The sequence below is a fragment of the Nicotiana attenuata genome, unplaced genomic scaffold (assembly GCF_001879085.1).
Source record: "Nicotiana attenuata strain UT unplaced genomic scaffold, NIATTr2, whole genome shotgun sequence".
NCBI classification, from domain to species: Eukaryota; Viridiplantae; Streptophyta; class Magnoliopsida; order Solanales; family Solanaceae; genus Nicotiana; species Nicotiana attenuata.
This window is the reverse complement of record NW_017670475.1, coordinates 526,926-541,661: the sequence shown is the minus strand read 5'-3', so window position 1 is coordinate 541,661 and position 14,736 is coordinate 526,926. Positions and strand designations below refer to the sequence as shown.

Sequence of the window (14,736 nt, the reverse complement as noted above, 5' to 3'; positions counted from 1 at the left end):
TTAAAGTCATAAATAAGGAAATAATCAAGATTCATGCACATGAAATTTTTAACAGAGTAAATCACTCAACAATTCTGGAAAGAATTTATCAATTTCCATAAACAAAATAGGCTGATTAAAACTTTAGGGACACAGAGGAATTAGGCGGAAAACAATTCAAAAACCCTAATAGAGATTAATTAGGATAAAAATCACAAAGCAAGGAATTTGACTAAGGGAAAACGTGTAAATCAGAATACAAAATGAACCAATACGACTAGTAACTTTGAAAAGCTCGGAATCGGAGCAAAACAACAGACAGTGAGAGTTTTAATCATGAATCGACTAGGGCTTATGCAACTTTAGCACAAATCAGTCAAGAACACTTAAGAATAGACGATTAAGCATTCGAAAATCAGAAAACCCTTTGAGAAGATGACTTAGGGTAAACCCTAGTTTAGGAAAAATGGAAAATCAGTCAAAAACCAAAAAATTTTCAAGGAAAACATGTGAGTTATATTCGATTCGTCTCAGATCTATACAGATCGGAGATAAAAAAAATTAGGGTTCTTTAGAAAGCATGACAGAGACGAGAACATAGGCCTAGAAAATCATGGATCCATAGCAAACACTACAAGAAAGTATGAAATTTGTCACAAATTTTTTTGTTGCCATATATTGAATATTGTTGCAAAAAGTACTTTTGGCAACAACAAAAAAGTTGTTGCATGTCGTTGCAATAAATGCTGATGGAAAATTTTTTTGCAACAACAAAAGATGTTGTTGCACAAAGTTTCCGTAACGCAACAAAGAAAGTTGTTGCAATAAATTAGTTTTTGGTCACACAATTGTGGCTTATGAAAATATTTAGCAACAATAATTATTGTTGTGATAAATTATTTTTTTTCGCAACAATATTACTTGTGGCAAAAAAATTGGCGGGAGGGTAGTTAATAATCTGTTATAAAGACTTTTAGCAACAAGTATTGTTGTGGCCATAAAATCACTTTTTGCCAATAATATTACATTTTTTGTTGTACAACTAACAACAACAAATATATAGTGGCTACATAAAGAATTCACATTTTAAATCTTTTAAAACATTACAATGTATATATAAAAATTAATATTTGATATATATTTGCAAAAGTCACTACAACTGAAGCACAATGTATTTACATACTTTCAAAACCTACCACTAAAACATATGTTTTTACTTAACAAAAGAACAAGAACATCTCTAGAGTCATAATTTCTAATCAAATAACAACTCCAAAAGTAATTTTCTTCCAGTAGCTTGTACATCCATGAACCATATTTCCATCTATATTGGTTTACTCATGCTCATCCTACAAAAGAATATAAATTATAGTTATATCTTTTATAAATAAAAACTATAAAGTATACAAGTATGGATCAAAAGAGAGAATAAGACAGAGAAATGAGCAAGAATGAGTGAATCCATTGTCTGGCCGATGGTTATTTAAGAGAATCTTGTTAGGTTAACCACATAGTAGTAGTAGTTGATCCATTTTTACAAGCCTATAACCGATATTGAAGAGAGAAAAATGTTCTTCAAGCCCACATTGTAATCTGGTATTTATTGTTAAATAATCAAATTTTGACTGAGGATGCTATCCTTTATAGCAACTTTTCTTGACAGATATTACACAACTGTGCTCACTAATAGAGAAACTATTAGTATCCATAGCTCCTTGACTTCATGGCCATGGGTGGGAGTGGGAATGCTATCTTCAAACATATGTTCGGTTTCTAGTAATATACTTCGTCATTAGTTAAGCTTGTCCGCATGTTTGACTATCCATAAGCTAGTAGACTAGTTAACAGTGGTGGTATTAGACCTTCTTAATGTACACTACTTTGCTAAAATCAGAAAACTGAGAGGCTTCATCGTGAGACCAGAATATAGAAGAAGAGCGCTAACTATGTGCTATAGATTTTGCATATCGACACAAAATCACATTAGATATGGCTTCTTTATTTTCTTTTACTTTTTTTCTCCAAATTACAAGATATTCTCTGTATATAACTTTAGTCTAGAATCATTTAAAATCCCAAGAACAAATAACTTTTCATTTTGATATGATATGACTGAGAACCAAAAAAATTGCAACAGAAAACTATAAAGCCTAAGAACAAGCACATCACCTTTCAAAGGTCCAAGATCAAGCAACTTTTCTTTTTGAATTGAGAAGAATGCAAATATGACAGCGAACAATATCAACCAAGGAATTTACTTTTACAAGTGTTAGACAGAGTTTTCTTACCGTGATGTCATCCATAAGTCTTGAACAACTTGCACCATCCGAGCCACTTAAATTAGAAAAAATATTGAGAATTGCAGCAGGAACTCCATTCTGTTAAACATAATAAAACTACATAACTTAATTTGTTGTACAAATCAATGGAAAGGAATGATATAGGAACGAGGAAGAAACAAAGATAGTGCGACAAGAGTAATTTATGGATTCGACTATCTTTAATATCCCTTCATATCAGGGATCCCCAGCCTACTTCCTACTGCATTCAGCAGCTATTTGAGAAATATAACTTTCATCCATTTTCCTTATCTTGTCATGGTTTATTATACTGCTCAATCATTTAGATAGGATGCACTGGGTCAAATTTTTTAATTCTATAATCATAACGTGGACTTGCATATTTTCACTATTGGCTTTATGGATGATGGTCGTGCACTAGTTTTTAGCAGTGCTATTCTGAATCACTGCAGATATACCTGTATCCTTTCAAATGATATAATTTACCTTTTTCTCAAACCACAAAGGAAATTCCTCCTTGTGCCTCTTGAAAACATTTCTAGTATTCTCGTTCCTTAATATTTCTAAGTGTTGCCTATGGAATGTGAGCATTTAATAAAATAAAAACAAATAATATTAAAACATAGTTGATGAGATATCCATAAAAATAAAAGGATGTAAACTAACTGAAAGGTATCTTACTCAATCCAAGATCTGACTTCCTCACAATTTTGGAGGATATAAAAATGAGCTTGATTGATTTCATGAGTGCTCAAGTTTATCCAAGTACCCCCTACTAAAGGCTTACCACGACAATTAAATACAGAGAAGCCATTTGGTTCGATATTAGAAGAATCAAAATTTCTATCCGGATGATTTTGCTTTGTCTCCATATCAGTCAAATATTTGGAACAAAATATCATGCACTCCTCAACAAGGTATCCCTCGGCAATTGATCCTTCTGGGCGAGCTTTATTTCGTACATAACCTTTCAAGGTGCGCAAAAATCTATGACGTAAAAATAGATCAGTTTTGCAACAAATTTTAACTAGAAGAGCAACTAAAGGACTAGTTTAGAGGAACAAGAATCCAACCTTTCAATGTAATACATCCATCGAAATTGAACGGGACCACCCAACTTTGCCTCCATTGCCAAATGAATTGCCAAATGAACCATAACATCAAAGAACGTTGGCAAAAACACACGTTCTAATTTACAAATTGTCACCCGTATACTTTTATCTAGTTGATCTAACTTCTCCACATACAACTCTTTAGCGCACAAATCGGTAAAGAATAATGACAGTTCAACTAATGGATCATATGCATCCTTTGGCAAAATCCCTTTGATGATAAGTGGAAAAATGCGTTGAAAAAAAACATGGTGGTCATGACTTTTAAGTCCGAAAATTCTTGCTTCCTTAACATTGACACAACGACTAATGTTAGAAGCATAAGCATCAGGAAACTTGACTTCTTTAATGAGCTGACAAAATTGAATCTTCTCAGTTTTAGACATTGTATAGCTTGCTGGAGGAAGTATGTACTTATTACCACTTTTTATTGGATGGAGGGGTTTTTTTATTTTCATCTCTTGTAAGTCCAACCGAGATTTTAACGTGTCCTTTGTTTTTCCTTCAATATCTAATAACGTTCCTATCACACTTTCACTGATGTTTTTTTCTATATGCATCACATCCAAATTATGTCTCAACAATAAAGTCCTCCAATATGGGAGTTCAAAGAATACACTTCTTTTCTTCCAATTGTCATATCTTATTGCATCTCGTTTTCTTTTTCTTGTGCTGCCGTCAACTAACATTTGTGAGGATGTATTAAGTTGTGCAAGCACATCATCTCCACTCAAAGCTTGTGGTGCAAGTCTTTCTTCCTTTGTACTATCAAAAGAACTTTTATTCCGACGATAGGGATAATTTATTTCCAAGAACCTACGATGACCCATATAACATTGCTTGCGACCATGTTTCAAGTAAATAGAACAATTATGTATATGACAAACCGGACAAGCTAATTTACCTTTAGTACTCCAACCGGACAAAATACCATAAGCTGGAAAGTCATTAATTGTCCACAACAAAGAAGCACGTAAGAAAAAATTTTGTTTCATAAAAGCATCATAAGTCTCAATTCCACTCTCCCATAAGGTTTTCAAATCATCTACCAAGGGTTGGAGATACACATCAATATCCATACCAGGGCCTTTTGGTCCAGGAATAAGCAAAGACAACAAAAGATTTGATTGTTTCATGCATATCCATGGGGGGAGATTATATGGGATCAACACTACCGGCCACATACTATAAGCATTACTCATTGAACCAAAAGGATTAAAGCCATCTGAAGCAAGCCCAAGCCTTACATTACGTGGATCTGAAGCAAAACTTGGATATTTTTCATCAAAATTTTTCCACGCCAAGGAGTCAGCTGGATGTCGTAAAACTCCATCATCGACTTTCTTATTTTTATGCCATCTCATATCTTCAGCGGTACGTCTTATCATAAAAAATCGTTGTAATCTTGGTATGATAGGAAAGTATCTAAGAATCTTTCTAGAAATTCCTTTATTTCTCTTATTCGAATTTTCTGAAGCAACCTCTTCATCAGTATGTTCTCCTTTTCTTACCATCCATCTTTTCTCACTACATTTAGGGCATTGCTCAAAGATCTGCATATTCCTTTCTATATAAAATACAATTATTAACACATGCATCTATCTTCACATAATCTAAACCCAAACCTTTAATTATCTTTTGAACTTCATAGATAGAATTCGGGAGCATATTTCCTTTGGGTAAAATATCACTCAATAATTTCAATAAAGAGTCAAATGAGGTATTACTCCAACCATGTAGACACTTTATTTGAAAAAGACGCATTAAAAACTAGAGTTTGGAGAACTTTTCACAATCAGGATATAACTTTTGCTCTGCATCTTTTAATAACCTATAGAAAATTTTAGCTTCTGTATTAGGCTCTTCACAGCTAGACTCACTGTCCTTATCAAACTCATGACTATGAGTGGAAATACCACGATACAAGTCATGCAACATTTCAAAAGTGGAAGCATCATCATTTCCTATATCTGAATCTGTACCAATATTTGTTCCATCATCTGAAGATGAATCTAACTCACCATGATAAATCCACCTATCATATGCTGAATCTATTCCCCGTCTAAGTAAATCCGTCTTTACTTCTTCTCGCGTTTTCAAAGAACATTGTTACACTTAATACACGGACATTGGATTCTTACACCAACATTAGGATTAGAAAATGCGAAGTTTAAAAATTGTTCTACACCATTCAAGTATTGAGGTAACGCCCTATTCTTAATGAATATCCAGCTCTTATCCATCATGTACTTATCTACAATAAAATATAAAAGTAAAACTATATGATTGTCTTTCTCTCTATTTTTTATTATCTGTTGTATCGGGAAAAAATAGATTAGAGAATTACTAAGAAACATAAGGCTTTGAGTTGAACTAAAAAGCCAAATAATTAGAACAGATAAGCTATGGATATTAGTGGACAAAATTAGGTAAACAAAAGTTCCACTTTGAGCTATGTATATTAGGCAAACAAAATTTTTATTTTGTGACTCTTGTTTATTGTGGGAATCACAGAAGTATTAATGTCTAGACAGAGTATGTGCCCTTTTTAAAAAATCGCATAGGAGCACCAACGTGATTCAATTCAGCTATGGTTGGACAATTTCTCTTTCACACTTTCTCATGAATTAACAGAGTGCAAGGGAATGAAATACTTATTTTCTAAGAATTTTCTTTTCTCAAAAAATAAAATAATATAAATACTTAGTAAAACAATGTTTTTTTCCAAAGTTGAAACCATCTACAATTGCAAATCACTCATACTACAACCAGTGTAACTAGAAATACTCCACGCTTTTGATGAGTAGTCCAAAATTTACTTTACGTCGGTTTCAATAATAGCAATACACATCAACAACAACAAACCCAGTGTATTCCCACAAGTGGGGTCTGGGGAGGGTAGTGTGTACGCAGACCTTACCCCTACCTTCAATAGGTAGAGAGGTTGTTTCTGATAGACCCTCGACTAAGGATATAATGAGAAATAATATACTAAATATTCTAAAGTCCAAATAAAGAAATCTACAATTTTTATTAAAACTTCACAAGATGTTAGTACTAAATGAAGGACACTTTAAATGGATACATATATAATGGCTTCAATATTCCACCTGACTGTTTAGATGAAATTTTGAATTAACTTTCAGAGTATTTTGGGTAGAAAAGAAAGGATAGAACCATTCATGGAACACATATCTCTATTGAAGATTAGTAACCACTTGCCAAATTATTGAACGATTGTGATATCCAGCAACCATGACATAATCAGCATAGATGAATAGCAATAAACATGAATAAACTATTCAAGAACAAAAAATTAGACAGGGGACATAAAGAAAACTTATGAACCAGACCAACACCAGAAATAACATCAAGTAATTGATAAACTTCTCACAAAATAAGTATTAAAACTTGAAGTGTAAAACTATTGACCTTCAATATAATCTATTAACTTCGAGAAAATATTGTTTCATATTCATATGAAAGGCAACAGAAAATATCCATAATTCGTATGAAAGGCAACAGAAAAGATCCATAATGCTACACGTAACAACAAAAAAGATACATTCATATAAAGAACAAGAAATTGGACAACACTAAAAGAAAAACTTTATGCAAAGTTTCTTTCTGAAAACAGTATTTTCATTATCCGGTGAACCAGCAATCGGTAAAGCAATTTGAATAGGGTTCTTACCGGTTCTTTCCCGATCAGCAGTAATACGACGCAGCAAGGAGGATGAAGAAGAGAAGGAGCTCGTTCAAGAATAGCAGATAAGAAAAACCCTAGGCAGATTGGTTACTAGAGAGTGCGCTAAAATTTCGAGAAAAGTTATTAAAAAGGAAAAAGTTTGCCGCGTTTAATTTTGGCGGAAAACTGGAAAGTTTTAGGCCACAACCCAAAACCCACGAACCTTCTTGGTAAAATATTATGTATTGCCAACAAAAAGATTTTGTTGTTGCAAATTCTGTTTAATTTTAAGTTTATTATCTTAAATGTTCTATTTTTTGCAACAACTAAAATCAGTTGTTGCCATTTATTAAATTCAGCAACAATACCATAATTGTTGCTAGAATATTTTTAAAATTTAAATTTTATTATCTGAACCATAGAATATGGCAACAGAATTAATACGGTTGCCAACACTAAAAATTTGTTGCCAAAAAGTTTATCTATAGCAACAAATTTGTGGAATTGTTGCCATTTATCCATTTTCGCCAACAATATTTCAGTTGTTGCTAAAACATTGTTGCAAATTCTATACTTTCTTGTAGTGAAAATAAGAGAGATTACTTACTCATGGTCGAGCAAACGGTCTGAAACAGGCAAAGAAATCGAAGGTGCAAATCAGACCACCTAGGTCCCTTGAGATCTTCTCAAGGATCTAAGAAACTGATGAACCGTAGCAAGTTGGAGGCCAGTATAGGCCTGAGACGATAAAGAAACATCATAGAACGGAGGGCTAAACCGGTGACGGCGCCTGGATTAGGGTTCAGATAGAGAGCATCTGAGAGAGAGGGGAAGGGGTGACGGCGGGGTATGGTGGAAATGAATTAGGTTAGGAGGGGGGTCATTAGGTTAATTATGGTAAGAACAAATACGGGCCGTTGATCTCAGAGATCAACGGCTAGGATTTTGGGAGGCCTGGGTCGGATTTTAGATTAATTGGGGTTGGGTTTGACCGATTTGGGCTTGGTCTTAGTGGGTTAGGGGTTGAAATTGGGTTGTTCAATTAGGCTAAATCCGAAATAAGGGGGCTATTTGTTAAATACCCAGGTATTTGAATAAAAATTATTTTATAAAATAATTAACAATGAGAAAAAATAATTTTCATGCACGGAGATGCTTTAACATAATTATTCAATATTTTAAAAATATAACGGGCTAATTTCTGGTAAAATAACGCAGTGATGTATGCATGGGCTATAATTGCAAAATTATTGCAATTGTAACCAAAAGATGTAAATCTGGCCATTTGTGAGATAATTGGAACTTAATAGGACCATAATGGTAATATTAAATCAAGAGATGTTTTAAAATCATCTATAATGCACTTTTGTAATTATTTATATGAATAAATATTGAGATAAATTAATTTAAAAAATGTAAAAATTATGGAAAAATACCAACTGATGCTAATGCATAGTTTTAAAGGTATATATGCATTTCAAAAATATTATAGGGAAAAATTGGGTATCAACATCTGTAATTATGGAATGAACTGCTAATTGACTTTACAACTTGTACACCGTTACTAACTAACTGATTCTTAACTAACTTTCTAACAACTTGTAACGACTCTAACTAACTCTGAGCTGACGTGGCTTGCCTCTAACTAACTTTGAACTGTCGTGGCTTTGCTCATTTGAATTCATGTATTAGAGTTATATATATCGCTGGGTCTATATTTGCTCAACTTTTAAAAATAAAACAAAAATTAAACACCAGTTCTTGAAAAGGACAGCTAGATGAAATTTTTCATTGAAACAAACTTTGCACAAGTACTTGAATCCAAAATTCCAGTGCACGAACACAATTTTTCAACAAATATAACTTTCTTTTTTCATTGTAGCAATTGTTGGTGGTGTATGCCTGTAAAAAGGCAACGAAAACTAAGTACACATATAATTAACATTCAAAAACGAAATACAATCCATTAAGTATAAGTAATTGACTAACGGCTACTAATTAATCAATCATGAGATGACCTTTTGATTCATCTATGAGAATTCAGCGATTTGCATGGTAAAGGTTTTTTTCATCAAAAGGAGAAGTCTCTTATTCATGATACATTACATTAATTAGCAAAGCAAAAGAGCCACAGAGTTTCACGTACAAGCCATGTGGTGAATTATTCATCCAAGAAAACCTCATGTAAACTAGCTAGAAGGTGACTACATCTATTTTTATTTATTCTAGTAAAACAAGAAGGAACTACATCTAGGTTGTATACCAAATTTAAAAGTACAATAACTATGTGATGACATGACAAACTTATTAAATAACAAGAAATTTCGCTTAAAGCATGAGAATAAGCGTATTGCAATTGTCAATTTTTTTGACATATTTCGTGAGTTCCTACGATTGTTTTTCCCTTTAGAACTTCGAAATCTACGTTGTCCTCATTAGTCTCTTAAGTGATACGTCCCTAATGTTGGCACAAGGAGTTTGAACTATAAATTTCTCATAAATCTATTCAAACAACCAAGTATAATTCCATAATTTAGAGTGCTTTTTTGTTAACCTCAAAACATAATACTATGATATTTAAGTACAATGTTAGTGTCGTATTTCTTGTTTTGCTCTCAATTTGGGTTAGGACTGAAGGTCGTAGTATTTCTCAATTCTTGACCGAAGAATCAGAAGGAACAAAATGGGCTGTCCTAGTTGCTGGCTCCAATGGCTGGGAAAATTATAGGCATCAGGTTGTTATTCCAACCATTTTTCTTTTACATTGTCTTTTTTATTTATTTATATATATTTGTATTTATAATAGAATCTCAGCAATTTCTTTTACTAATTATATTTTTATATAGTTATTACTGTACTTAGTTAAAAATATACCTCATGTTCTCAAACCTAGACGAGGAATACTTCAAGTTAGATATACTATTCTTATTCACTATTCTTCAACATTTTTCAAAGTGAAAATTCATTTCAAACACAATTTCATCGTTAATATACTCTTTGACTTAGACCAAATATTTTCAAACCCTACTTAATAATTTCAAATAAACCATATTCCTGCTCTTTGGAAAATCTCAACGGAGATCTTCATAATGCAACTTATAACGTTAAAAGATCAAACGTCCTAGAAAAAAGGCCTAAAGAATTTCTCCCAAAACAAAATCATAATTACGTAGATCAAAAGAAAGAGAAAAAACAAAAAATTTTAGTCATTGGTGGCACAGAGTGTTAGGACCAAAAAATTAGGTGTCATGCGGAAGCTAGCAAAGCAAACACTGAACAACGATAAACCAGACAACAAAAGAGAAATATACCAAAAGAGATACAAACATTTAACGTGGTTCGGTCAATTTGACCTACATCCACGGGCGGAGATGAGCAATCCACTATATAAAAAAGAGTATAAAATATCGAGAGAATAACCTCACGAAGAGGCAAACACAAGACACACTAACACTTGTCCCGTAGAGTTCTCCCCCTAAACCAGACTCTCAAAGCCCATATGGCTACATTGTGGATGCTACTGAATGAGAAGGAATTTCCAACAAGAAACAGGACTAGCCAAATATAGAAGAATTATATTTTCCTTCTAGGAAAAGAAAAAACCCAATTATGATAAATATATTGTTCTTTCCTTCAAGAGATAGAAAAACCAATTATGATAAGAAAATCTGTACAAACACCTAACACAGAGAAGAACAATCTCTGCTGTGCTACTTTTGCCGGAGATAGTTGAATGGTATATATTTCTTATTTGTTTGGTCATTGAATGATTTCAGGCAGATGTATGTCACGCTTACCAACTACTGAAGGACGGAGGTCTCAAAGATGAAAACATCATCGTATTCATGTACGATGACATTGCTAACAATACTATGAATCCCAGACCTGGAGTCATCATCAATAATCCACATGGACATAATGTTTACAAAGGTGTTCCTAAGGTTTGTTTTTGTTCTTTACTGGTTCAATTCCATGAAAATTTTCAAGACTTAGAGTTTTTGCTTAATTATGAGTTGTTATTATTTTATTTTCTTGAGGCAGGATTACGTAGGAAAAGATGTTAATGCTCACAATTTTTACAATGTTATTCTTGCGAACAAAAGTGGTATCACTGGGGGCAGTGGGAAAGTAGTGAACAGTGGTCCAAATGACCATATCTTCATCTATTATGCTGATCATGGCGGTCCTGGGATAGTTTGTAAGTAGCCTCTATCTCCTCGTGTTATTATTCTCTGTATTTTGTATAACTATTTGATTCTAGTATATATTGGATTATTAGTCACTACACTTGAATGTGGATAATCAGTTTTGTTAGGAACTTCTCGCCTAATGCCATGGTTAGGCAATAGGAAAATGAAGCTAATATTGACTACAAAATTTGGCGATTCTCTCCTGGCTTTTATCATACTTTGGAATTGATCATGATCAGGATATGTGTATTTATTTCATGCTTTTACTGTTATCAGCAATGCCAAGTGGAGAAGATGTTTACGCTAATGATCTGATTAATGTGTTGAAAAAGAAGCATGCTTCGGGGACATTTGACAGATTGGTAAGTGGTAATTACTTGCTTGTTTAAATCTTTAAAGGATTTCGATCGATAAGTGAATTTTAAAGTCTGAATTTTATGTTAGATGATGTTATATTTTTCCATCTTCAGGTATTTTACCTAGAAGCTTGTGAGTCTGGTAGCATGTTTGATGGTCTTCTTCCCGAAGGTCTCGACATCTATGTCACGACTGCATCAAGACCCGATGAGAACAGTTGGGCAACGTATTGCGGTACCTATGATGCCTGCATGGTTGAGTGTCCCCCTCCTGAGTTTAACGGTGTGTGCTTGGGAGACTTGTACAGTGTTGCTTGGATGGAAGACAGGTATGAGCAAATTTTGTTGTCTCTTCTCTGGTAATCAAAGAGCGAAAAACGAGTTGATGCATTTTATTGTTTTTGGACTTCTTCCCCATATATAGGCGGATACATTTTACTTCGTTGAAAACCTAAAAGCAATAAATTAAGAAAGCTGGAGTGTGTCATGAGCTCACGTATTTTCTTCATTATCTTGGATGATTTTTATGCTTGGAAGGCGACATTTTAAGTCGCTTCATTGTTATCTAAAGAGTAGTACTTGTTACTGTTTGTACTTGTGAACAGTGATGTGCAGGATCGAACATCTGACAGTGTGGCGGGACAGTATGACCGTGTAAGAGCTTGTACTAGTATTTTAAACATATCGTGCATATTCTTTACCTAATTGTTCAAAAAATAGAAGATCAATTGTTAATGCGTCAAATCCTACATACTACTTCAAATGCTTACCATCAGGGGCGGATCCAGTATGTTAGATACGGATTTCCGTGAACCTACTAACTTTTGTCTAGATCCGGTATTTGTATTAAAAAAATCATTAAATATATAAGAATATTTAGCTTGGAATCCAGTTTGTTAATCCAGTTATTATTGTATATTAACTTAAGATTTGTGTAGGAACCCATAAACTTAAAATTCTGGATCCGGCTCTGCTTACCAAGTTCTGAATGAAAGATTTATAATTTCATTGTGGACATGTTCAGGTTGCAAACAGAACTGCAGCCAACTTAACACATGGTTTCTATGGCTCCCATGTCATGGAATATGGTGATATAGTAGTGAGCTTTGATTCTCTTGCTGCGTATATGGGTGTTACTAATTATTCCACAAATCACAGTCATGCCTATGTGAATGACAATGCCATGTCATTCTCGACATCATCAAAGCATGTGGATCAACGCAATGCTGAGCTTTTCTATTTGTTCACCAAAGTATGTTTCTACAGCCTCTTTTTGTAGCACAATTGATAATGCGGAATTATTCTTCCCACACCACAGGACTTCTATTCGTTTTTTTTTCCTGAATATTTGCAGCACCAAAATGCTCCTGAAGGATCTGTAGAGAAAGTCGAAGCTCAAGCGACACTTAAAGAAGCTTTATCAAAGAGAAGTCAAGTGGACAACAATGTAAAAAATCTTGGGGAGCTTTTGTTTGGAGCTGGAAAAGGTAATGACGTGCTACAGAGTGTTCGACCTGCTGGACAACCACTTGTTGACAATTGGGATTGCCTTAAATCCTATGTAAGTAATCAGCCTAATTATAAAAAGTTTGTGTGACGTACTTTACTTGAATTTCTCTGTTAGTTTGTTTGTTGAGAATGTGACTATTAGTCTTTTCTCATGTATAGGTCAAGACATTTGAGGAACATTGTGGGAAATTAACATCGTACGGAAAGAAACACATACGTGGTATCGCCAACATCTGCAATGCTGGAATTGAGAGTGACCAAATGGGTGCTGCAACTGCACAAGCATGTCCTAATTAGTAGAGGATTACATTTGACAAAGGGATTAGTGTATGTTTAGCCACTTTGTGTCATGGCAATAAAATTTCACCTTTAGTAGATAGCAAGAGTGAAAATAACTCTTGGGTGGAACATCTTGTCCATTCTCCATGTACTAAGTCAAACTGAACCTTTTTAGAATTCTTATAAGTAATTCTAGTCCATTCTAGTCCTTATCCGAACGATCTTAAATTAAAATCATGAAAGAAGAAATAAGTCCAAACACTCAGAATTTTGGAATATTGTCATATAGAAAATATGAATTTTTTGCCTTTTTCACATTTGATAAAAGCCATGTAATTATCACGAGAAAGAGAGACAGTTGGAAAACATAAGCCAGAATTAATAATCGGAATATTTTACAATTTTATTAAGGCTATGGGTGGAGTGATCGATCCATGAGATTCTAAATCATTTTGGAAGCCCTTATGCAACCAATGAGGGACAAGTGTATTACCTAACCATAGATAATGTTCCCTTATGTATAGAGTTTTTCTCTCTCTCTTTTACTATACCAGCCAAAGGGAAAAAAAATGTGATTTGGAATGTGCGAGTATTTTGACAATTGGTTTTGCCTTAAATTCTATGAAAGTAGTCAGCCTAATTATAAAAATTCATGGTCTTAAGTAGAATTTGTCTGTTTGATTGTTTGCTGAGAATGTGACTAGTCTTTTCTCATGTATAGGTCAAGACATTAGAGGAACATTGTGGAAAATTAACATCATATGGAAAGAAATCGCCAACATCTGCAATGCTGGAATTGAGAGTGAGGAAATGGTTGCCGCAACTGCACAAGCCTGTTCAAGTTTGTAATGGGTTGTCTTGGCAAAGAGATTAATGTATGTTTAGCCAGTTTATGTCATGGCTACAAAATTTCACCTTTAGTAGATAGCAACAGTGAAAATAAAGATGCCGAATGGAACATCTTGTCCATTCTCCGTGTGCTAAGTCAATTGAACTTTTTAAGAGTTCTTATAAGTAATTCTAGTCCTTATCTGTGTGAACACCTAATTTTTACACTATTTTAACACCTCCTAAAGTTATTACTATTTTGTTATTTTAATTATTTTTCTCAAATTTTGTGTCTTTAATTGCATATTTTCTATCATGAAAATACCAAAAAATAATAGTTCTTCCTTCATTTGTGCATTTTAGGAATCGACTAACTTTCAATTGGTGAATCAATCTAGTTAATTGATCATTTGAATAAGTTATTTAATTAATTTATTTATTTGTGTAAATTTAGTTTAATAAGTAGGATTAAGGAAGAAATTTGGCCAAATTTGA

At 33.5% G+C, this 14,736-nt stretch overlaps 1 protein-coding gene across 1 annotated transcript; it reads left to right on the top strand.

Annotated features, from left to right (window-relative positions):
* Window positions 1-9,649: 9,649 nt before the first annotated feature.
* LOC109239967 (vacuolar-processing enzyme-like) lies at window positions 9,650-13,431 on the top strand. Its single transcript, XM_019406582.1, has 9 exons — window positions 9,650-9,814; window positions 10,856-11,020; window positions 11,121-11,277; window positions 11,546-11,631; window positions 11,740-11,954; window positions 12,231-12,279; window positions 12,650-12,877; window positions 12,980-13,186; window positions 13,294-13,431. Exons 1-9 carry the CDS (start codon window positions 9,650-9,652, stop codon window positions 13,429-13,431), a joined length of 1,410 nt encoding a protein of 469 aa, XP_019262127.1.
* Window positions 13,432-14,736: the final 1,305 nt, after the last annotated feature.